Source organism: Cupressus sempervirens, chromosome 10 (genome assembly GCF_028749045.1).
Source record: "Cupressus sempervirens isolate cs-2001-9-10 chromosome 10, ASM2874904v1, whole genome shotgun sequence".
Classification (NCBI taxonomy): Eukaryota; Viridiplantae; Streptophyta; class Pinopsida; order Cupressales; family Cupressaceae; genus Cupressus; species Cupressus sempervirens.
This window is the reverse complement of record NC_143127.1, coordinates 579,570,718-579,595,755: the sequence shown is the minus strand read 5'-3', so window position 1 is coordinate 579,595,755 and position 25,038 is coordinate 579,570,718. Positions and strand designations below refer to the sequence as shown.

The window sequence follows — 25,038 nt, the reverse complement described above, 5'->3', positions numbered from 1 at the left end:
TGGAATAAATACAGTTCTTGATCTGTGAGTTGTGAGATATATCATTATATGTGTGTACATTCAGTTACATGTGAGCATATGCTTACATACCACCCACATGAAAAAAGTATCGTGTAAAAGAATCTTAGACTGCTAAAATATAACAGATAAATAATCATTGATCAAAGAGGCCAAAAATATACATCAAACATTCTGTCAACTACATTATGAAGAAGATTATAATGATGCAGCGAGAATCTGAAATATCACTTGTCAATCCTTTAATGAATACTTTTTTCCAGTGAATGCCTGGAACTTTGGTTCTTCCTTCGGTGCATCCTGTTTGATCTCCTTTGCAGAAGACTACAGGAGGGCAAAAACAACAAATTAGAATTATATTGAATAAGTATTAACCCCTCTCATCTGTGAGGTAATGAACTAATACCTTAGGTTCGTTTACATGATTACTTCCAGTTCCTGCACTTGAACCAAATACAAGTTTCCCTGAGGGGCGACGCTGTGGAGCACTTGAGGAAGGGCCAGAACCTGATGGCTTACTTTTCACAGCATCAGAACTTCCAGAAGAAGTTATTGGTGCTACTGAATACTTCAGGGGTTTTCCATCCAGACGCCTTGCAACTCCAGTAAAGGGACTAAATTTAGCTTCTTCTGCCTCCTTTGTTTCCTCTGGATTTACAAAACCACCATGTTACAAGCAAGGCTCAATTACATATATAAGCACAAATTCGCCAAAAGCAAGGGAGCTGAAACAAAATGATTCTTTGAACCAACCAACCAATCAGGCAGACCTAAAAATGAATATCGTAGTGATAAGTGGTAACAATTTACTAATATGCATACTTAAAATTATCCGGCTATGTAATGACTCCTAATAGAGTGCTCTGTGTAAGAAAGCTTTTTTTTAAAAGTAGCTCAATTCAACTGAATCTGATGATGCAAGTACCGCTATATAACTATGTTTTCATAAACTAGAATTTACACATTGAAAGGAAGCACTCCAGGCACTCATAACAAAGACTAAAGCTAATCTGATCTTTAGTCCTTGCTTTTCTGAAAATCACATGCAACATAAAGAAGACCTATTTATTGTACAAAACAACACAACCAACCCTGGGCCAATTTCAGAGTAGCAGTGTCAGATGCGCGCACACACTGCTCAAACATGCAAGCAACCTCTAGAGAAGGCCAATTCCTACCTAATAAAGAAATGCAGGGAAAAGGGTTTACAGGTAACAGGTAAGAAAGCCAAAAACAGGAGGCAATGCACCAAAATAATAAATCAATTGGATCTCCTCTAAAATATCCAAGCATCTATTCATCCCAAGTGTAACGACTGGCCAAAGCTGGTTCAACTCACTTTCCACTTGAGGAACAGAAGAGGCAGCCATTATGCACAAAACAGCAAGATAGGGAGCACCCAAGGAGAGTGTTTAACAACAAAAGCAAAGAGAATATATTGAATAACAAACCCAAATATCCTTTGCAAAGAGGGAAACCCAATTTTTATAGATTGCAAAAGGGGAAGGTAATTTTAAAACCTCCCAACTACTACCATTTATCTTGCCTTAATAGTTGAAAACGTCACAACTTACTGTTTTCTCATCCAACTAAATTGCACGACTAGACAAAGTAAAAACATACCCACAAGTAGACCTACCAATATCTACATCACTAGCACAATCAAAATTCATGAATCCCCAAATATCGATCATCCTTCTCAAAGTTTACCTCTTTGGTAGCAAACTGGACAGTTTGATGTCTCTAAGGTACATGATGACCCTCTTTAGGTAGTCCAATGCTCTTTAGTTGGATCAGACTTCCATTGCTAGCCAAAACCTAGTCTGGTGTTGACCATAGCACACAAAAGTCTACCAAGAGCAATTGCATAGAAGACTTGGCTCATGTGCTCTATCCTAGTGTCGAAGGGCACTGATCTGCAATGTTCTACTTTGGGATTGCCCTAAATCTTTCCCTTAAATCACAAATTCCATTCAAATAAGAAATGTCATTTCTATTAGGGTTAGTAATCATACATACAAGTACAAATGCATATAATTGTCATGATTCATTCAAATGGTCTATCACAATAGAGTTTGAATGGAGAAGCATGATAGGATACCCTAAAGTAATCTGCAGACAAAGCCAAATAGCGGATGCTCATTGCCTTGACCCAAGTGGTGGGCACCTTGGACATCCATGTTCCCTAATTTAGCTTGTTTGAGATCATAAGGGGTTCCAATTGAAGGCTTACCCTACCACCCAATCTGTAATATGGGATACCTCAACAAACTAGATAAGATGACAGAAGCCTGTCCTTTCTAATCAAGCCCAAGAGCACAAAATGAGCACATCAACCTTTTGTCTTGTGTGTTAGTGTACTCGATAGGATTGTCAATTTTGTTGCCTCATCATGTATTTCTTCCTACACACCATAATGATATGTTGAATGGATCAAAGTAGTAGAAAATCAATATTAATATGATTATTTTTGTATTTATTAAGAATAATTGCAAGAATGAACCAATATATTAATTACTTATCAACTCCCAAGTATTATTATATTGGGGACATTATAAACAAATCAACAGATATTTCTATGTATTACACATCATACCAAACACCTTGTAAATATCAAAGTCTGCTAACTTATAAACTGATCCCCTTTTTATGAGTATGATTTTTTTTATTGTTTGATTCTTTGATTGATTGATTGAAGTTTGAATGATTCAATAGAAGAATTGATTTTCGGTCTACTTGCTTCATCCCTAATAGATGTTCAATAGATGATTAAATGATTTCATTTGATATGATGATTTGATATATTAGTGAACAGTGATTAAATGAATGTGGAGTTCGCAAAGTGATGAGTCATGATTAAGTTAGTGTTGATTCAATGTATTGGAATGATTTCACCTTCATACTTATTGGTAAGTCGCCACCTTTCATTGGAAATAAGTCGCCACTTTTCATTGTTCCCTTGGAGAATAACATATTATTCCCCGAATTGATCTCCTTTGATCTCCTCCTCAAATAAAACTTTCTCCCATTTACATCCTTCAATGAAAGGGAGAGTCGCACCTCTTCATCATATCTACCCTTTGCAATGGTCACAACCTTTCACAATTACCACCCTCCAAAGAAGTAACAACCATTCGTTATTTCTCCCTTTTGCAACAGCCACAACCTTTCATAATTATCACTCTCTCGAAGAATCACTGCCCTTCATTATTGTTGCCTTATAAGATAGGTACAACCTTCCGTAATTACCACCACTTGGAAGGGTCAACACTAAAACCCTTCGCCATTTCTTCTTTTTAAAGAAGTCAATTTCTTACTTTCTTCTCATTCTTCTTTACTCTTCCATTAATTTCTTCTTGATTCACACCTTCCCTCACTTCTTTCTTAGCCCCTCCCTTTTAAATGAAATTCTCTTCTCCCTTTTACATCTCATGTTTAAAGGAGTTGTGACTTTCCATTTCATGCCTTTTGACAATTCATTAAACTTAACTAAATTTAAATCATGTTGTATTTTAATTTAATCTTTTATAATTTTTATTTTGTTTTTATTTATTTTTATTCTATTTCAAAAAAGGGACATTACAAAATAAATCAAAGGTTTGGTTCTCACAATAGACATACTTCATCCAAATGACTCAATAGTTTTTTATTTCATACCTCTCTCTCAATATCCACCTTTAAGATAGCTTAGTTGCATTCGATTCCTTCATATCAAATTGAGGTGGGAGTTAAGTTCTCAAGCCCTAAGCATATGTTACCATTACTTTTCAATAACTTATCATTAACAAAGACAAATAAAAATAAAATGATACCATCCTATTTAAAGTAAACATAGTGATCTCACTTAGCTCTAAAATTATCTTGTTGCCCATTTGTTCAACATCAAGGTCAAACACAACAACAATAACCAGATTCTGATAGCTGTCACGTTCCCAACAAGTGATCTCACTAAAATCAATTCATATGAAAATAACCCTTGCCCACTTACCTTTCTTTGTACTTCTCAACTTTGCCTTCTAAACTATACTTATTCTTGAAAACCAATTTGCAACCAATGAGTTTCTTATCATCAAGATGATTCACTAAGTTACATGTCTTGTTCTTCTCTAGAGTGGTCATCTTCTCATCCACACCCTTCTTCCACAACTTATTCTTCACAAATTACATTAAACGTTTTAGTATTCGAGTCTCATTTTTATTAGTAGACAGAGCAAAAGAGCATTTGAAATCAAGTAGGTTGCATCCATCAAGTTGCATTCTCTGTCAACTATACCTCCTCAAAAGTGGGGTTTGAGAGTGTTCTTCCTTTCAACTCTCCAAATCATCCTCTATAGCCAACCCATTCTTAACCTTCTAATTCAATGTCAAGTACAACATCCTCATTGTCCGACATTATTTGCACCAATTTGTACTACTCATTTGTAGACTGCATAAGAATAAAGGATGATTTGATCTTCCTGAAAATCACTTTCTAACTATACATTGTCCTTCCAAGCTCAATATTTGAAAGCTTGTACCATCACTACACCTTGAGACACTTCTTCTCTCAAATCCAACTGATATCTCTTCTATTTAGGCAGGTGTACAAATGCGTCACAACTGAAAACCTCATTTTGCTAAAATGAGGGCTTCTATCATGACCAAACCAGCTCCCACTAAGCATGCTCCCAACTCTTTCCATCAAGATCATGTTCAAATTCTCTACAACTCCATTCTATTGAGGGGTCTCTATATTTGCCTTATGCCTTACAATTCCATGTTTCTTAAGCGTGTTGTCAAACTTTATGGAACAAAATTCTCAGCCATATCCATCCTCAACACCTCAATCTTTTTATTTATCAAGTTGTCAATAGAAGGTTTGAACTATTTGAACTTTGAGAAGACCTTGAATTTATGCCTAACAAAAAATATCTATGATTTTTAGAGAAGCCATCAGTAAAGTAACATAGTAAGAAATCTACCTAACGATGATACATCTATAGGACCGAAGACATGTCCATAAATTAAATTTAAAATCCCTGTCTATTAAGCAAAGCTCAAGAAATCCTTAACATAATTCTTGTTTTTATATATACAATGTCCCACCTCTATTAATTTTAATTTTTTTCAAGGCATAAAGGCCTTTTTCACCAATGCAGCCCATATACTAGGGACACACATGGTCTGCACAAATCAAAACTTATGATTCCTTGAATCAAGAATCTTGATGATGCTAGCATCCAAACAAAAAAGGTTCCAAAGTAAACTCCTTTAGCCAAGATCATGATCCCACACAACATTTTGCATTCATCATTGTCAAAAAGCACCTATACACCAACATAATGCCATTTATTAGGTTTCTTGCCAAACCTAGAACATGCAAAACATTGGAGAGCATTTTGGTCTTTCTATGTCCAAATACAAACATGACTGCACCTCAATCAAAGAATTTCAGAGAAAAGGTTATCTCCCAAGTATGTCATTCACCAATCAAGCTCTCATTATTTAAAAACAAGTTCTTGTTTCTTGCTAAGAATCATGTGAAAAGCGACTCCAAAATCAATTAGCCATGCACCCTTAAGTGAATGTGTAGAAAGGGTTGTCACTAAAGCATCACTGCCATCATTTTATAAGCTCTCGAGTTTCAATCACTGGCAGACTTTGCATTCTTTTTCTTGTAATCCTTTTTAATGCATCCAACCTTACCACAATTCCAATAGTTCACCTTGGATTTGTCAAAGAATTAGAAAAACATACCATGCTTGTCCTTCTTTACATTACCCTTGTCCTTTCCCTTACCCTTCTCCTTTGCACAACCTTGACAGTTGAAGAAATTTTTTTAAAAAAATGTTTGTTTCCACCTTATCACCTCAAAGGGTACTGAACCCACCACCTCACCAAGTTATCCCACTAACCAAGTGAAGAGCACAAAAAAGTTATCCACTAATCCTCTTCGACCATCTTTATATACACAAATATTGACTAGCTCACCAAACTGTTGAATGTATTTAGTTGCTCTATCACATCATCTACATCACCCATCCTTGAGAAATGAATCTTCTTTTGCAAGTAAAATTTGTGTAGTACAAGTTCCATTACTTTTAGAGGCTCGTACTAGTGATTTTGCCAATAGTATCCAGGAGCACTAAATCTGCAAGGCAAAGGAAAACCCGGATCCTTACCTTTCTTGTAACAATTATATAGGCTGCATCTTGCATTCACAATGGTTTCTTTCCAAAAACTACAAACCACAAAACTTTATGTAGAAAGAGATGTTCCATATTGTGCTTCTAAAGCTATCAGTTTGCTCTAATAAGCTTCTACACCTCCATTCTAAAAATGCTTGTTATATATAGTTTCTAAAACGTGAGATCTACCACAAGAGTCTTTACTCGAGAGCATAATACCAAAAAGACCTACTCCTCCCTTTAATATAATAAGTCATTAGACTTGAAAACAAAATGAAAGGATATACACCCTAAATCCTATTTAATCCAAGAGAAGAGTATTACAAGTTACTTTAATCCATGTAAATTTTAAAATAGGCACAACGATTAAAAACAAGCATAAAATATATCAGAATATAATACAACACAAAATATATCTTGGGAAACTCCTAGAAAGGGAAAAACCTGGCCCCAAAAGGGTAGCTCAAACTAAAGATCATGTGATTGCTTTCAGGGATCCAAATATTGCTACAATAGGCTGTGAAGTCTTCCTCACCACTCCAATTTGTAATGCTTAAAAGAAGACTGACAGGGGCTGTATCATATACCAAGAAGGAATCTTCCAAAGTTGCACCTACACAGAATGTCACATTAATTTAATGCGTGGAAAATGAAACTCATTTGATGCTTGGATGAGCATCATACACACCCCACACACACATTCACCTTGGCTAAGTCAGCCACTAAAGGAAAACTGACACCAGTCATAGGTCAGCCTCTAAGGCACTTCTATTAGAATTAATAATTATCAGCATTTATTTGAAATTTCAATCTATTTATTATTTATTTAATCATTTGGTTGGCCAACACAAACAAATATTGAGAGTATTACATATTAGAATATTTTTAGTATGCTAGGATCTTGTTATATATAGCTCATTATCCTAGAACCTTAGTTAATGGTCATGTAGGGTTTCTTTTTTAGTTGTCTTAATTTGTTCTAATTTTAGACGTGGTTTGTATTTAGACAACTCTGCTTTTTAGTTAACACTTTTTATAGAATTTGTAAACTCTAATTATTTGTGTGATTTGATACAAACATCCATTTTTTAAAGTTTTCTGGTATTAGACAGCCATGGTGATATGACTGGGATAGTGGTCCATAGCACAGTATTAGAACTTATTTCTCTGTTTTTGAGTCATTCATGCAACTCTTTATGTTTAAACTTTTCAAACTATCTTAATAGAAAAAAGGTTTCATGGAATTAGAGCAGGAGTTAGCCTGGATACGACTGACTCCCTTGCGAGAAGGCCCCGGCTGCTCCACAATCTGATGAGGAGTTTGCCTCCTATGCATTTTGATCAGATCATATTATGGGAGGGTTTTAAGAATTTTTGTCCTCAAAAATTATCTAGTGGGCTTTCATAATTTTTTCTCTTAATAAAATTATGTTGGGCTTTACTGGTTTTCCTCATAAACGTAGTTTAGTTTCATATTATTTGATTCTGTTTCTGATTTTGATCGATTTTTCACCTCAAAAATCGTGTTTGCATTCAATAGATTTTTCACCTTAAAAATCATTTCGAGTGTCTGTAATTCGCGAAGTTTACGTGGAATTTATGACAAGGATTCCTGTTTTTTGAGTTTTTACCTTTGTTTTCCAGAAAACAAAACTTCAAATTATGGTATCTTGCAGTCTGTTTTGGGGCATGCTACTCATCTGCAATAGTTTGGAGGATTTTCTGATTTTTTTCTCAAAATCATGGCCAATTGTTCTCAGTTTTTGTCTGTCTATAGAGAAGGACAGTTTAGTTATCCAACATCAGGTTTGACATTTGTAATGACTTTCTGGTCAGTAGTTTTTCAAGTCAGAAGTTTTGCAAATTCTGGGAGGGTTAGTGGCAGACTCATCTCAGTGACAGCCTCTTGTCTCTTGTTGCAGACAATTCTGACAAAGGGTACAACCTTCTCTATATTTTTTGGCTACCCTTGGTCATTGACACTGCATATCCAAGGAGGGTCTCAACAGCAGCACAATGTAACTACAAGACATGTAATCTCTTCTGCAAGGAAGTTAATAAAATGACCATTAAGTGAGGGTATTAGATTATTTTTAGTATCCCAGGTCCTTGTGGTATTTGGCTAATTATTCTAGAACCTTAGTTAATGGTCATTTAGGTTTCCTTTTTTAGTTGTCTTAATTTAATTTATTTATTTTTAAATGTCTTTATTTAGACAACTCTGCTTTTTAGTTAACGCTTTTTATAGCATTTGTAAACTCTATTTTTTTGTGTGATTTGTTACTACAATCATTTTGTTTTTTAAAGTCTCATTACACTCACATACTAGTCAATGAAATATCTATAATTTATAAGTTATTTAAATTCATAGAATCAAAGACTCTTTGAGGTAAAGTAAAAGGTCAAATTTTGTCTTGCCACAAACCAAAACACCAATTCGGTGTATAAGACTCTTTATAGAAGCCCAGAAGGAAAATAGTTTCCAGTTTGTCAAGTCGTATGTTGACTGATGAGGCACATATTACCTACCCTCTTCCTGGTTCCAACTTGTGCCTCCTGTATGGATTACAGAGAGCCTTCACCATCAGTGTCACTCAGATTGTACTGTTGCTAATATTAGACTCTCCTTTATTTGTTATCTTGAAAAAAAATCTTATTGAATTTTATTTCAATCTCTGAATTCAACAGCTACTAAATGCTCAAAATGAAGATTTTAATAATAAAAAGCATCAAATTAGAGGGAGCCAACATAGACCAATTATTGTGCACCTTGAGAAGTACTTGCAGCAGCAGGTACAGCCGGTACTTTTTCTGGTTCTTTGTAATCAAGAGGAGGAGCAAAATCCACTTCACAGTCTGTCTCAATAATAGTTATTGCAGAGGCAGGTTTTGTTTCAATTATATCTATGTAATATTTCTTGTTGTTATAAGCTACCATAATACTATCACCTATGGTCAAACAGGAGAAGTTCCTTAAGGTAGTCTCCAACCTGCAAGATTTGAACAAATAACTAATCAAATTTTCTTAAAAAACAATGCACATCCATGCATGTGGCATCACATTTATGATTTTAATAATTGCTACAAATCATTATCATCAAAGCAGAGATGAATCTTTAGATTTTGTGCTTAGAATGTGAAATACTAAAGAAATAGAATATGCATGTGAAATACTAAAGAAATAGAATATGCACGCACACAGCTTTTGGATTGGATATGTCCAGAAAATCCGTTGTGTGAGGCTGCAATTTGACATATGTCCCTTTTGGAAGAGTAGCATTTTTTACTTTTACCGTATCTCCCTCTTCTAATAGCATATTTTGCATCATCTGATAGCAATAAGAGCTCAAACACAGTGTCAGTTTTGTGACTGCAAGAAAAGTACAAGAATACGAGTGAAACAAACCTGAACAAATTCTCACAAAACATTATTGATATAGTTCATAACACATACCCAATAGGGCATATAAATCATGCCCTCCTCTGCGATGAATTCAAGCACCCCACAGTGTGACATGCGCTGTGTGCTTGGATTCTGAAGCTCAAAAAGCATGGGATAGTCTATGTGCAAAGATGCTGCAAATAAGTAAAACAATCTGTAAGGCGTATGATCTATGACACAAAAGAGAAAAACCTACTATAACTATTGGATGCACACACAGAAAATAATTACTAAAATAGAGTAGATGGACTTCAACATGATTTTTCTTACAAACAAGAAATACTATTTAATGCATATTCTCACCCAGACGATCAAGAGCTGAAGGAGGCATTATAACTGGAAATTGACACAGAAATTTATGAGTGACCAATCTGAATGAGATGAGACCAAAAAAGCATTGGTCTATGACTGACTAATTAGAATGATGCGAAATGATTCCAGAAAGCGCATTCAAATGATTTCAATTAACATACCTTTGTCACCACTTTCCAACTGTGGCTGCAAAACAAAACCAAAACACTATCATCAGAGCCATAAATTAAAATATTGCAGTCTTATCTGTGATAAGTAAACCAATCACGAGTAATTTTGGGCAGCGATAAACTATGTAATTTTAATGCAGATTTATATTTTTGCAAACTTATCAGAAAAAAATGAACTTATGGCCAAAATATCAGCAATATTAGCCAAAATATTGACTTCAGTCCGCTAATAGGGACTGACGGCCCAAAAAGCACTCATCTCACATTTTCTTGTTTGCAAATTGGGGTTTGGGAGAGGAAAAGAAGGGTTTGAAGGAGAAAAAAGGTGATTTGAAGCATTTTAGAGCAATTTGTTTGAATTTGAAGAATTTTTTCAAGCAAATTCGGATTCACAAGCTCCTGGTATTTTCCCGCTAAGTTGCTGATAACAATATTTTGAACTATGATCAGAACTATACAACAAGAAGAAAAGAAATGACTATCATCAGAATTGTACAGGACTACTCACTTCATAATATGATAATAATTAAAACTTGTATAAATCATATGATAATATTTTAATTGAATAAGATAAGGAATGCCAGGTTTTTCTTTTTATAATTATTAGGTATTTTCTAACTGGATTACACAATAAAGCTAATTTTAGGTGTTCCTTTAAGATCTACATTAATTGTCCCGCCCAAAAGATACTAAAACAGGCACTGTTGGCATCAAAAAAGTACATAATCAACAAAAGCAAGAATATATAAAACAATTAAATCACCTATACAATATAGCATTACAAAGGCAATTACTCAGTTATCCAATAGTACCAAACTGAAATAAAAGTATTGCCAGTGTGTAATTAAAAGCTTGTTGATGAAAATTAATATACACAGTTACTAATTGCACACACCAAGTCAAGATGCTAACTCTCACATTAGGACTAAAATAATAATTAAAAGATTAAATGTCATACCAAAAACAAACAATATACAGAAACTCCCACCATAGAATTATAAAATTGATCTTTTTGCTTGCATCTTCATGGTATACATTGCAACATGCAGTATTAAAGGGTAAAGTAGCTTGCACAATACAAAAGCTGAGTGAAGCACACAGTCAGGACATTGGTTTGTTTAATTTCGAAATTACAGTGATTGGAAATTTTTGCAACACCATGGAATAAATAAATTGCAAAGATAATATTGATGTAAATAAAAGATTTATTTCAAGGAATATCCATGTGTCAGGATAAACAAAAACTGTGCAGTTAATTAACATCATTTTGCAAATTTATGCAGCGCACATAAGTTCAACCTTGCACAGCAATACTTGTTAACTTTTACTTACTAAGCATTGAGTTTCATAATTCATTCATCAATGACATACAAAGATGCACTCAGATACATAAAAAAAGGACCAGCTGAAAGAAAGATATCCAACAGAAGGAGAAAAGAATCTGTGCATGACAACATTCTTTGAGCTCTGCAGCTTTCTCCAGACTAAGGAAGACATGATATTTAACCCAGGATAAGAAATCTGACACCCTGTGTAGGCTCAAAGAGTCCTTACTTATAGACTCTTTACACACAAAGCAACATATAGCAAGTTGATGCTTAAGACCATTGATGCACCATACATTGCACACCTATGGTCTCAATGAGGCTTAATAGGATTGGCTTACTGCGTTAAGGAACCCTGTTGACAATAACTTACCTTCTATGATATCCTCTATAAACTGTGTATGCATAAATGAATTTCCACTAGATCTAGCATGATTTTCCAAAATAAAGTTACAGTGCAAAATAAAAAATTAGCACTTAGAGCCTCAAATACCTTGTCAATAAACGAAGCTGGATAGCATCGATAAGTCTGCTCAAATGAAGTAGGATATCCATAGCCTCCGAAAAACTGCAAACATAACCAATTATTGACAATAATTATTCAAAAACTCCCTCTCACCTAAAGGTGCCCTCATAAAACAAATCTGGACATGGTCAAACCAAATTTGCAAATATCATCAAGCCTTGATAGCACCAAAAACAATGTTTCCACTAAATTTCCCTCTGATGCTGGCTTACACAACCGATGCAGAAAATATTATCTTTGAAGTCCTTTGTGGATATGACAAGCATAATTTCATTAAAGAACAAAATACTTCCAAAACTTCGTATCAGATTAAAATAAAAAAGCATACCATTGTGAAAACAGTCTGAACAAGCAGGCACCTTGAATTTGCAAAATGGACACTGCAAAGAACATAACACCACGTCACCTGACCAAGCAATTCAAAGCAATCCCACAAAGACTGCTATACTCTCTTAACATGTGCAAAAATTCAACAAAGGTTTTTCCAAAAGCAATCCATTAAATCATAATCTTGTGAACATCTTATGTTTATTGTATGTAAAAGTAATATGCTGTGGTCTTATTAAACACTTAAATCTTTATCAGCATAATAAACCATGTAATATATATAATATTATGAAACAATTCAAATCAAATCAAAAAGGTAACTGAAAATTATTCATCGGATGTGAATGTAGAACTGGAATTATTGCTGGGAGATTGTTTGGAATTAGTGCTCACATGTTACTGTACTGTGTTGATGCTCCACATTATTCTCTGTTCATGAGGGTAGATAGTATGTAGAGAGAATAATGTTAGTGACTAATTATCACATTAAATTAGTTAGGTTGTTGTGTAAGTAATGTAGCTTAAGTGTTTACATATATAGCTCATGTTAATGAATAAATGTGCAGAGACAAACTGATTAAGTTTTTGGAGCATTTGGATCTCTTGTTTGTAAAACGGTGTCGGGGAAAATTTTCTAAACGACCTCTCTGTTTGCCCTCCATTTGACCTTCCTTGCTTTAAAATGTGGTTGACACAATGGATATGCAGTGCAGGCCGCATGCAACAACCATTGTTTTCCCCTTCCACCATTCTTGCATTTTGCCAACAGTTTTGTAGTGCATACCAAATGCAACCTTACCGTCATTCATCAATCACCTGCATTCTCTTCTATTTCAGTCTTGTTTGCTCTCTCATTTTCATTTTGTTCATTGTTTTTTCTTACAAAAAAGTAACAGAAATCAACAAAAAATATATAGAATCAGATATATTTCAGTTGCAGTTGTTCCCAGCACTGCAACACTCCTATTCAAAGTCCTGAAGAATGCCTTCGTGGAAATGAAATGTGAACGAAGATACAATCATCATTTTGTCTTGGTAAAAAAGATCATTTCATTTTCCTGAAGTTATAGTCGGCATAAATGAGAACCAAAAGATTATTTGGTAGTTGGCAATTGCAGTTGTGTACAAAAAGCAATCTGTTCTCATTCATTTGGATTAAAAACTGCACCAGTCTCACTGGGTGCTTTCCAAATGTAACACTCTATTTCAAGTTTATGTATTTTTTGTGTTGATTGCTGACAAACACAAAGTTGTGAATTTTTCCTATATGACACTTATTTTGTGCTCTCAGCATCTCAATCCTTTTGTAACTACTAGTTGTCAGTGAGCCTGTGCATGTGATGGCATCACTGCTGTGTTGATTATGCCACTGCACCTATTTGCACAAACAGACAAGTCATTCAAACCAGTTTTTGGCTAAATTCAGCACTGAGAGAAAAATATTAGATATCCAAGCATCTGTTAGGTTTTTTCACAGGTATAAAGTGCCAAACTACACAAGTTTATCCAGTAAGGAAGCAATTTTACCATTTGTGGTATTGTAAATTTTATTTCACAGCATTCAATCTCGAGACACAATTCGCTAGACAATCAAAATCTTTAAGATGTCAGTCAAAAAATGGAACATTTTTGACAAAGGAAATGGAAGATTCTGTTACAACCATACTTAATCAGCAGGTTTGACGACTGTCAACATTTCATAGCATCTTGAATGCCACGGTAACAGTATCCCATCTTATTTTCCAACTGATGATTTGTTCCTCCCCTGACGACTATTGTTGACAATTTGTCTCATCAACCCATATTCATAAATAACACAAATTTCCTTGATTCTTGTAAATAGTGATATAAGAGGGTTAATTGTATCAAATTTATGTTTCATGATCTAATATTTGTGAGGGGAGGTACACTTCTCAAAGTGTAATTTTATTTTGTACAAAGTGTAATTGCATATTGCAAGTACAACTTTTCAAAAACACAAGGAAATTTATCATTTTTAAAATATTTGTTTGATAGTTGACATGCTTAATTTATTGAATGTGTTAATGTTATTGTAGTTTCAGTCGGATACAGATAAATCCTATGAGACAATACTATTGTGTGTGTGTGTGTATATACATGACGACTATTGTTGACAATTTGTCTCATCAACCAATATTCATAAATAACACAAATTTCCTTGATTCTTGTAAATAGTGATACAAGGGGGTAATTGTATCAAATTTATGTATCATGATCTAATATTTGTGAGGGAAGCTACACTTCTCATAGTGTAGATTTATTTTGTACAAAGTGTAACTGCATATTGCAAGGACAACTTTTCAAAAAAAGGAGGAAATTAATCATTTTTTAAATATTTGTTTAATAGTCAACATGCTTAATTTATTGAATGTGTTAATGTTAGAGTAGTTTCAGTCGGATAAATCCAATGAGAGAATACTATTGTGTGTGTGTGTGTGTGTGTGTATTTTAGATAGAAAGACATTAATATAATAAGACTAAAGAGATAGTATATATATATTGACAAATTTCACTATATTAATGAAAAAGTATACGTTAATGAATAGACATGCCCCATGAAGGGAAATGTCTCTTCTTGTCTCATTCCCAATATAAATACAAGAGAAATCGCTGCTTTAAGAACGCATAAAAAAACACAGGCAGTGCTATTACATTTGCAGCAATCTCAGAATTAACATGGTATCAGAGCCAGGCTGCAAATGTAAGAAAGTGATTATAGACACGGTAGAAAGAAGTAGAGCTCTAGAAGACACCAAAAGATTATCAAATCCAGTACTTACAATTCTTGGCAGAGGCATTCTGAATTTGAAAATCATGAAGAAGAGACAGCAATTTTTTTTCGCTCTCTTCTCACGAAGGCAACAGCAGTCTCAACAGTGCAGCCAAACAAATGCGGAGGACAAGCTCACCCGAGTGTTCAAATCCCTTCAGCAATATCAACAGCAGCAGCCATTGCATATGCACAAAACCCCAAGCAAGATCCCCACAATCTCAACAGAGCCGTAATACTACATAAACGCACATGACTAACATACAGATTATTACAAAAAGTATAAAGAGGATCAAGGCAGACAACATATTATTATTCAGCGTTGATTATATTCATGCATACATGATCGTACGCAGGTGATTAAGGACTCAAGATATGTCCACTTTCAGGGAGAAGATTTTGATGTAGAAGTCCATCACACATAGGAAAAGTTGAGGATTACCACAGCAACATAGAGGGTCGGAGATAGGAAATGATAGATTAGGAAGGACTAAATTGTTCTACCGATTTGGAGTTATTAAATAAAAGGAACAAGATAGAATAATTCAGATACATTGATTATAAGGAGGACGTCACATATGGGAAGAATACATGGGAACAAATTAGTGAATAAGGAAGAAGGTTTGTTTTGAAAAGTCTAATGAATAATAAGGAAAAGACCCGAATAAAGTATTCAAGGAAATTATTATTGATTTCAGATCTGTGCAGATGCAAATCAAATTCATTAGGGAGACGACTTCAGTGCCGTTAAGAAAAACTATAGTAGCGGTTCTTTCAGCATAATACGTATTGATTCAGAGAAAATCACTGATCAGTTGTAGTGTCTTAAACCTCTTAGCAAATGATATCTTATTTATTCAACATCATCGGCAGATAATTTCAAAATTAAAGGATGAAAAGATGGGCTAGGATAGAGAAATAAATTACAATATTGTGAAATCATCAAGCAACCATATTTGGTAAAGAAAATCCAAAAGTTTAGTACATTTATTAATGCTACTACGAATCAGGGTATGTTACTATGTTACCGATGTTTTGAATAAAAGAAGTGAGAGCTTCATGCTTGAAAGATTCTAAGTAGGAGCCTTAGCTGAAGAGTGTGTGTATACAAGAACTTGAGCTTCAAAGGGAGCATTGATATTAGCATCAACAGGACGAATCAAGAGTATATAGGCCCTCATTGGAGCAATTTGCATCAAAGATGTTGATATACAAATAAGTAATTATTATCCTTAAGTATTACATTTATCTACTCATTGTAGTCTCCCTACTATAAGAGCTATTTGCCTTGATCTTTTCCTTTCTCTCCAAGGATGCTCTAGCAAGAAAAGGAAGATTGATATCAGATCAGAGGGAGTCTAACACTTCATTAGAGGCAACATTGGATAAGGAGCTCAAAAGATTGATGATATTCAAAGGGAGTCTGAAAATCCATGTGTTTGACTGCATGATTTTAATGGGCCTGCCCCCTATGTACATCATGAAGAAGTGATGACTTCCAAATAATTATCACGTGTATTTGTAGAAGTTGTTGAAAGGTGACGATCTCACAATAACTTAATCTTCTATTATGATGGATATCTTATGATGTCTAAGCAAATCGTGATAGATTATATCTTGCATGGTGGATTAATTTCCTTAAACATACCATGAATATAAAGTTCATATGGTAAGTATCATTGAGGATATGTGTGCACATACCACCTTATGGACATTTTGAGTATTTGGTGAATGTCGTGCAACTTGATGTTCAGAACGCCATTACTCAGAGTACTTAGTGAATATCATGCAACTTGATGTTCAGGAGGCTATTACTCGGAATACTTGGTGAATATGTTGCATCTTAAGGTTCAGGAGGCCATTAGTTGGAGTATTTGGTGAATATCATGTGACTTGATATTCTGAGGCCATTACTCCTAATATCATGAGATGATATCTAAATTGTGAGTATCTTCTGATCACAGATATTCTTAATCATGCCAATCTTGATACTACTTTGAGGTAATATTTAATCTTGTGTTTATCCTCCTTAACTAAGAGGGAGTGTTAAGGTTATTGTAGTTTCAGTCAGATAAATCCTATGAGACAATACTATTGTAGATATATATTTATTATATATGAGATATAATTTATATATATAATTATTATATATGAGATATAAAGAAATTAATATAATATGACTGAAAAGATACTATATGTATGTATGTATGTATGAAAGAGTATATGTTAATGAATAGACATGTCCTATGAAGGGAAAAGTCTCTTCTTGTCTCATTCACAATATAAATACAAGAGAAAAAGCTGCCTTTCGAACACATAAAAAAACATAGACAGTGCTATTACATTTGCAGCAATCTCAGAAATAACAGAATGCATTATCATTGGAAACTGATATCAAACAAGATTTAAAGATTTTCCATTGTGAAGTGTAAATATGTAACAAGTGAACCACGCCAAAAGAAGACAAGCAATGACCAACCAAGCAAATCATTGATTAGCACTAGAAATTCCTCACCATGCATTCACACTTATGGTGGGTGGGGGGCAAATGTTGAGAATCAGTACTTGCATGGATGAATGCTAATCAGTCAGTACTCCACATTATTATTTGTGTGTGTAGGTATTATTTAGAGTGAATAATGTGAATGACTAATAATCACTCTTTTTTGTTATCAGTCAGGAAAGGTGGTTATCGAAGTCCTTATAGGTGATGTTCTTTTGAATAAATGTAACTCATGTTAAGAATAAATGTTGTAGATGATCAGTTGATTAAGTTGTTCGGGCCTTTGAATCCGCCCTTTTCAATAAATAAATCTAGCTTGATTTCATTATCACAATTAAATTAAATTAACAACATAGGAATACCAAGGAAATATAGGGCTACTTTCAGTCAAGTGGATTCTTCATTCAAGCTGCAGCTCAAAACCCAAAAACATGGACCATGTATCTTAGATTTTGAAGTTTAATTTTTAACTATAGCTTTGAAAGACCCCTTACAATACTGACCTGATATTAGCATTTGAAGCTATATTACTGTAAAAAGAGAAAAGTGCATGCTTCACTCTTTCACCTCTATAATTGATGCCATTTTAAGTGTATGTCATTAATGCAAATTTCTAGCACCTAATTGTGAATTATTAGGATCGCTGCAAATGTACTAGCATTGCCATTGTTATAGATGTGTCCCAAATACAGATTTGAATCTCATATAAATATGAGAGGAGGAGACATGTCTCTATGGTTTAATCATCATTAATCAATAATATATTAACAAAAATAATAATATGTATAAAAATATATATATATATATCAATGTTACCCCAGTATTGGGGTACGTCAAGACGGTGGGACGTCGGAACAAGTTTCCCCAAGGGGGGAAAATGGGCCTCATTTTCGGGACGGCCAAGGGACGATGGCAAGGTAAGGACGAGACAAGGAGGAGAATTGTTGGAACTTGAAATGCTTGTTATGAAATGATGTTTTAGTAGAATATACCAAATTAAAATACTTGAACATAGCCAAATTGCAACATGAACTAGAACCAATGAACATTCGACATAGTAACATATTACATACCCAATAGTAACATTCAAAAAACAAAAGTGAAATAGAAATCCAAGTCCCCATACTAGCGGCAGCATGGTTGTGGGATGACAAAGGTGGGGGTACTTAGGTGCATGAGTACCCGGTGCGAAGACGTCTCAGGGACGGGTACTCCGAGGTTTGGGAGGGGGGTGCAAGCCCCCGTGTAACATTGATTTATATAGTTCCAAATGTAGATTTGAATCTCATATAAATATGAGAGGAGACATGTCTCTATGGTTTAATCATCATTAATTAATAATATATTAACAAAAATAATGATATATATATACAATAATATATATATATTACATACAATAATATAAGTATATAGGAAATGATGATTTACCAATAACAAAAATGTATCTTAGATCGAATCAATCCGACTGGAACTACAACCTTAATACTAATCTGGCTCTTTTCATGCACTCATTAACCCCGATCCCAAATCTAAGAATTCTGATATACAAAATACTCAACTTCGAATTGACTCTAACTCATTTCCCAAAGCTTTTCACTTTGTGGATTGGATTGCGCCCACAAGCTTCTTCCGTGACTAGATCACAAGTGTGATTTAATAGCCCAATAATTAAAAAAATGTTCACAAATTAACACTGATAAGTGAGAAACAACCATCCCATAAATGTGGGTGTCAAATTTGATAATATGCCTAGGATTGTGTATTTATGGGCATCATCCAATAAAACTTTCATTGTCATTTAGTAGCACTTTCTATTAACAATTTTGATCACAAAAATGCAATCAATTGGCACCAAACACAAGTACTAAAAAATGTCTTCACCCTCAGTTTCACATTCTTTTTATGATAGGGAGAATCAGCAAACCAATGACAAAATCCCCAAAAACTTTCAAAGATTCCTAGCAGTAAGAGGGCTACTGTTAACTTAACAACTACAACCCAAGTTGCCCCACACTTACTAAGCTTGTAAGTCGGGTTTCTAACCTATAAACATTGCCTATGTCAATTAAACCCTCCCCTTTAGAGTTATTGTTGATCATTTAATAAATTAATAGACTTGTCGTATCTGACTTAAATCTTTATACCTACTAACCTGAAAGATCATTTCTTGGAACTAACACCTCTTTGGCAGCATTGTTGCATTTGCAGGAATTTGAAATGGTAAATCTGCTACAAGTTTGGTTGGTATAATTATTAATCAAATTATTAACTATTATATGATATATTAATGATGCTGACTTAAGTGTGGTTACTGTTTCAAGTGTAGAAACATCTACATTAAACATTAATGCATTAAACGCTAAGCAAGGATTGTTTGTGTATAAACTTGATCAACAAATTCAACAAATAAAATCTAAAATAAACTCTCAAATATAGATCCCTTGTACGAAAATTCACAGAGGTAAACCATAAAGTAGATGTGGAGGAAATGTAAAACTAAGCTTACATTCATAATATTTCCATTTGATTTATCATATTGATTGAACTATTAAGTAGGTGAATTAATACGTATGATTTGCTACACTTGCACAATACATCCTAGATTGTTTTAGCCCCTAAGCTTAGAACAAGTTGTTCAATTATATATATTCAACTGATCTAGCATAATTTACATAGCAGCTAATATTTGTAATCACAAAAAGAAACTATGTTAACTAAAATATTCAGAACAGTATCTTACAAATAAAGGATGAAAGGTAATAAGTCCTAAGCTGAATGATTAGATTTAGAGAATTGAATAAATTAGATATGCTTAAATGCCATTTACATAGATACATACAAGCACTCAATAGAAAGACTTTAGTTAGTTGGATGGATCAACAGGGACCAAAGAGAAGTAAAACGGTAATAAAGAGGGGAGTCCAGATACAGCTATTCAATAATTGCCTTGGGAGACAGGGACTGATCAAGACTCGTTGATCTGTCCACATGTTCCTCGAACCAGAAATGGTGTCATTTGCTCCAATTTGCTCCTGTTTTAAATGCAAGTGCGTTGATTGCAATGCTTATTTATTCAATCCATAGTAGCTAGGCAGTGCAGGTTTGAATTAAGGTCAATGATATAGCTAGGGTACTTGAGAGATGGAATAAACTAAGCAATCAAACAAATGTTTGTAAGAAATTTGGTAGAATGCAAAGAGCTAAGGACATTCAATGTAAGTCTTGAGATCATAGGTCTCATATGCTAAACGTAGAAAAGTTTAAAGGTAAACTGGGATATACCGTACCCCACAAATGTTGTAAATTACAGTAAAAATCAATCTAATGATAGCATTTCATCAATCAATTTTAATAGTCTTGCAAACGAACACAAAATAAAGGTGGATCTAAATCTAAAATATTAAAGTAAAATACCAAAAACTAATTGTATTTTAAACGTATATTAGGGTGTCTGCTCGATCTTATGGCAGAAGGTTCTGATAAGAATCATAACTAATAGTGCACACAATTGGCATACTATAGGCATGGCACTAAGTGGTCCTTCACATACACTTCTTAACAGTAGATACAGGTGTCATGAAGGCTTCAAGCAACTTAAGGCAGTAGTCAATCTTATGCAATTGGATTAATATATGAGTTCAACATTTTAGAGTAATAATGTAGTGTGCCAGATACATAAATACATTCTTCATTAGGTGTGAACCTTATAATTACTTTAATGCATAACAAATCAAAAAATTTAGCCCCTGTTTTGGGCACATGACAAGCATCCACAATTTTGTTTCTCTGTTTTGATATTGTTAAATAAATCCTAGGGGCCTCCTGGCATCAAGGAAGACAATCACTCCTCTTTGTGCAGAACAAGCTCCCAATGGTGCTCCCCAGCACTGTACTATTTTCAAACATGCGCACACAAGCAAGCAAACATATTCTATAGTAAGAGAGGACAAACTCGGCAGTGAACAAAAGTTACTCCAATAGAGTATAATTGTGCCAGCTGGACAAAATTGTGTGTGGGATACATTTCCAGGCCTCAGCAAGTTCAGGCTACCTTCATGTTGGGTCTCCGACTATTAATCCAGTCCCATATTAAGTTTTTCAGCTCTGTCACAGTCACATTTCACATTGTGATGATTTCCAGGTAAGCCCTAATCTGTAACTTTAGTTGACCATTTCCTTGTACTTTTCTTGGCATCTCAGGTCTCATCAGCTGATATTGATTTAGGGCCAAATTGCATGGTGTTTGATTTATTATTCCCTATTTAGACAATAAATTAATAATGGATTCATTTTATTTACCTACAATTAGAAACCCCAGTTTGTTGTTTACAAGATCAAGAATCAAAAGAAAGTAAACATTCTAGATGTGCCTTTTAATTGGTGAGCCTGACTCAGTTCTCATTCAATGTTCAAGAATCAAAACACAGAACTTTTGTAATTTATTATTACTGATCTTACTTAGCTTAAACACGTGAGCAAATATTAGAAATCGCCTACCATTCATTATGTAATCAATGTCAAAAGACCACAACCATAGGCCAGAGGGTTCTTTTGTTAGGGATTCTGACACTTTGACAAGCAAATAAGCAGCAGGAAGCGTATAAAAAACTGATAAAATCCATCAAAAAGGATTCCACTGGTCAAGAGCATGCCATCAACTGTTAATTACAAGCATTCTGTTGAATTGAGTTTCATGGTAAGTTGCTAGTAAGCAACTGATGAAGTTCATTAATTGATACCAAAGATCAAGACCATGCCATCAAGCATCAAAAATAACCAACCATTTCCAATTGGAAGGCCTGGTCTACCACAGGGTGAACACTTGCAGCCATAATCATCGACACTGTTACACATAGCTGGCCAGTAAAAGAATTAATGGGGGTGGTGAAGACTCTTGCAGACTCCCCATAGAAGGTTGCAAAGCTTCACTCAGCGAGACATGGTGATAAAAGCTGACTAGTAGACACATTTGGTCTAGCTTGTAGAGCATCAGATCTCAGAAATCATAAACCAGCAAAGGCACATAATGCACCAACTACACTTGTCAGTTAGTACAAAGATGCAATGATGGGTTAGAAGTCCGGATACAAAGACTAAATTCCTTTTCAATTATTGTAGTTGAAAAGCATCGTGCCAAATAGCTTTGGAAACCTGCGATCTAGAATTGTGAGTGATTTCCTTCATAACTAGTGATAGGAAGTTTTTATCGGTAAAAAACCACTTAATATGGCAATACTCATGTTTTGCAATCAGAATAAGCCAGTACTTGTGCACTGTGTTAATGGATTCACTGCACTCATGTAAAGCAATGCCATCAGTCAATTTTTAAATCGTAGAACTAAAAGTATGTGCTGAAGCTAAACTTTCATTTCAGGCATCAAAATTATGTGGTAGACCATTTTATAGAGCATTAACAAGAGGGTGTTTCCAATTTAAAAGAAATACGATAACTTTTTTACATTACCTGTTATAGTGACAACATTTTACTCGGACACAAGTTTTAAATGTGACAACAAATCACTTTTATTTAAATAAGAAATGGCCCTTTAATTCCCAGCTAAAATCACAAATATTGGAGCCCCATAAAGTACTGGCTAGCTGAACTGTATTGATTGATGAGCTGTAAATAGAATGAAGTTCTTGCTAAAGCATTATTTGAACATTAATTGCTTCCAACAGAAAAATTAAACTTCTTAGGTATTGTACTTGAGACTGTTTCAACATCAAGAGACACACTCTAGCCACTTGCATTCCTAGACATAGTTAATGCATCTTGTTGGACCTTGCTCTGATCCTCTGTGACTAAAACTCCAGATGCACCAAATTGACCAGATCTCAACTGAGCACTTAGTTATTTGATTTCTTGTATAAAAAGAGTAAAATTCCATCTATCTATAAACCCACCTCTCTAAAATTTATATCTTAAGTAATTTTATGTTTACATGATAGTTTTACTTGACATTAATAAATAATAACCTATACACGCTATATTTCATAGACTGGATTTTTAAAGTTTGCCCAAAATCCAAGGTTTTGGGCTTTTTCCTCAGATGGTATGGATTCAAATTTTCAAACTTAGTAACAATGTTTTTACACATCACAATCTTGGGTTAACTTATCGCTGGGAGGACTCCTCCAATGCAAACACTAAAATTGACTATGCTTTGATGTATCTGAGAAATACCCATCATGTGATGGGTAAGATCTTTGCATTGAATATGCTATAACATACCTTTACAAAGAGAAAACCTCAATTACAATGGTTAAGGCATCTGAAGAAGTTGTGGCAGCAGCGAGAATGAAAAGAAATAAAAAGGTGTAACAAACGGTTTGCTATTATCCATCGTTTTCAAAACGCATCATTTTGGATGAGGAAATGGGTGCGGAGAAAAATAGCAAGCAAAGACCTAATGACACCCACGAATGAAAAAGTTGCGTACCTTGTGACGGTAATTCAATTTCCTTTTATTTCTACAGCGCCTCAAAAAGGGCGTGAAACCAAAGCTACTACCTGACCAAGCTTAATGCACTTCAGGCTTAATGCCTTCCGCTCGTGCCTATTCCTTACTTGTTGCCATAAGGCCTTTTGTTTGCTTCCATCCCTCTTACAAAAAAGAAAAATGATCAATTAAAAATCCAATCTTAATTCCCATTAATAAACCCAAGCTGCAGGATGCTCGAGGATACGTACTCTGCACTCCAAAAAATCAAATTAACTCCTTGATTGTCTGTAATCCACGGGTTATAACAGTATAACTTTTCCGATACTAGAATTATCAAATACAATTCATTGAAATCAATACGAAAATAAAGTTAATTTTCTTCGAACGAAACTTCGAAGCTTTGTCCTTAAAAGGGAGATGTTGCCACGCTATTATGAAAAGACTTCTAAATTCCTCTGATAAAATCAAGCAAAAGAGCCCCAAACCCTCAAATTAAACAGCACAATATTCGACAAAATAAACTCAAGAACAAGGAAGACATTTATTTAGCACCACAAAATCAACGTAAAATGCAACTCACAGCTCAAAATATCTCTACGTGAAGAAGCAAGCAAGGATCTAACACTAAGTATGATACTATTATATGAAAACAGCCATATAGATAAAATTATGAATCCAATTCCTTCATTTAACAGATGAAGACAGATTTGCTCTTAGAAAGAAACAGAACTCTTCGAAAAGGGATCCGGCCGCATATAGAATCCCAATATAAAAACCGCCGAAACAATGGCGATTGACTTACCTCAGAATTTTGCACAAATTGTATAGTGTTGTCAACTATGCCGACGAGAAAAGATGGGCAGAATTTGCAGGGAAAATACTAAGAACGTTGCCAAAGCACAAGCTTTTAAATGGGACGAACCAAAACGATCTCACTGCTTGGACTTCAAGCTATTCCGAATAAACGAAAATACGATCCCAAATATGGGGGTTTTAAAGCTCCTACTGATTCGT

At 34.5% G+C, this 25,038-nt stretch overlaps 1 protein-coding gene across 2 annotated transcripts; it reads right to left on the bottom strand.

Moving 5' to 3' along the window:
- LOC149535198 (ubiquitin fusion degradation protein 1 B-like) lies at positions 1-25,038 on the bottom strand. Of its 2 annotated transcripts, XM_089805018.1 has the most exons (10): positions 24,827-25,038; positions 12,289-12,340; positions 11,928-12,002; positions 10,101-10,125; positions 9,931-9,963; positions 9,640-9,761; positions 9,384-9,514; positions 8,955-9,175; positions 425-666; positions 1-342 (listed from the first exon to the last, which is right to left on the bottom strand). In XM_089805018.1, the coding sequence occupies exons 2-10, from the start codon at positions 12,289-12,291 to the stop codon at positions 253-255; spliced, it is 942 nt and encodes a 313-aa protein (XP_089661144.1). In that variant the 5' UTR covers positions 12,292-12,340; positions 24,827-25,038; the 3' UTR covers positions 1-252. The 2 variants fall into 2 exon arrangements, with proteins under 2 accessions (XP_089661144.1, XP_089661145.1); XM_089805019.1 differs by lacking the exon at positions 9,931-9,963.

What these genes read in the sequence shown, in the direction of transcription:
- LOC149535198 (XM_089805018.1), bottom strand. An exon ending in CAGCTTCGTTTATTGACAAG is followed by an intron (nt 10,126 to 11,927) that starts GTATTTGAGGCT and finishes TTTGTTTTGCAG; the next exon opens with CCACAGTTGGAAAGTGGTGA. An exon ending in TGCTGCAAGTACTTCTCAAG is followed by an intron (nt 667 to 8,954) that starts GTGCACAATAAT and finishes TTGTAAATCCAG; the next exon opens with AGGAAACAAAGGAGGCAGAA.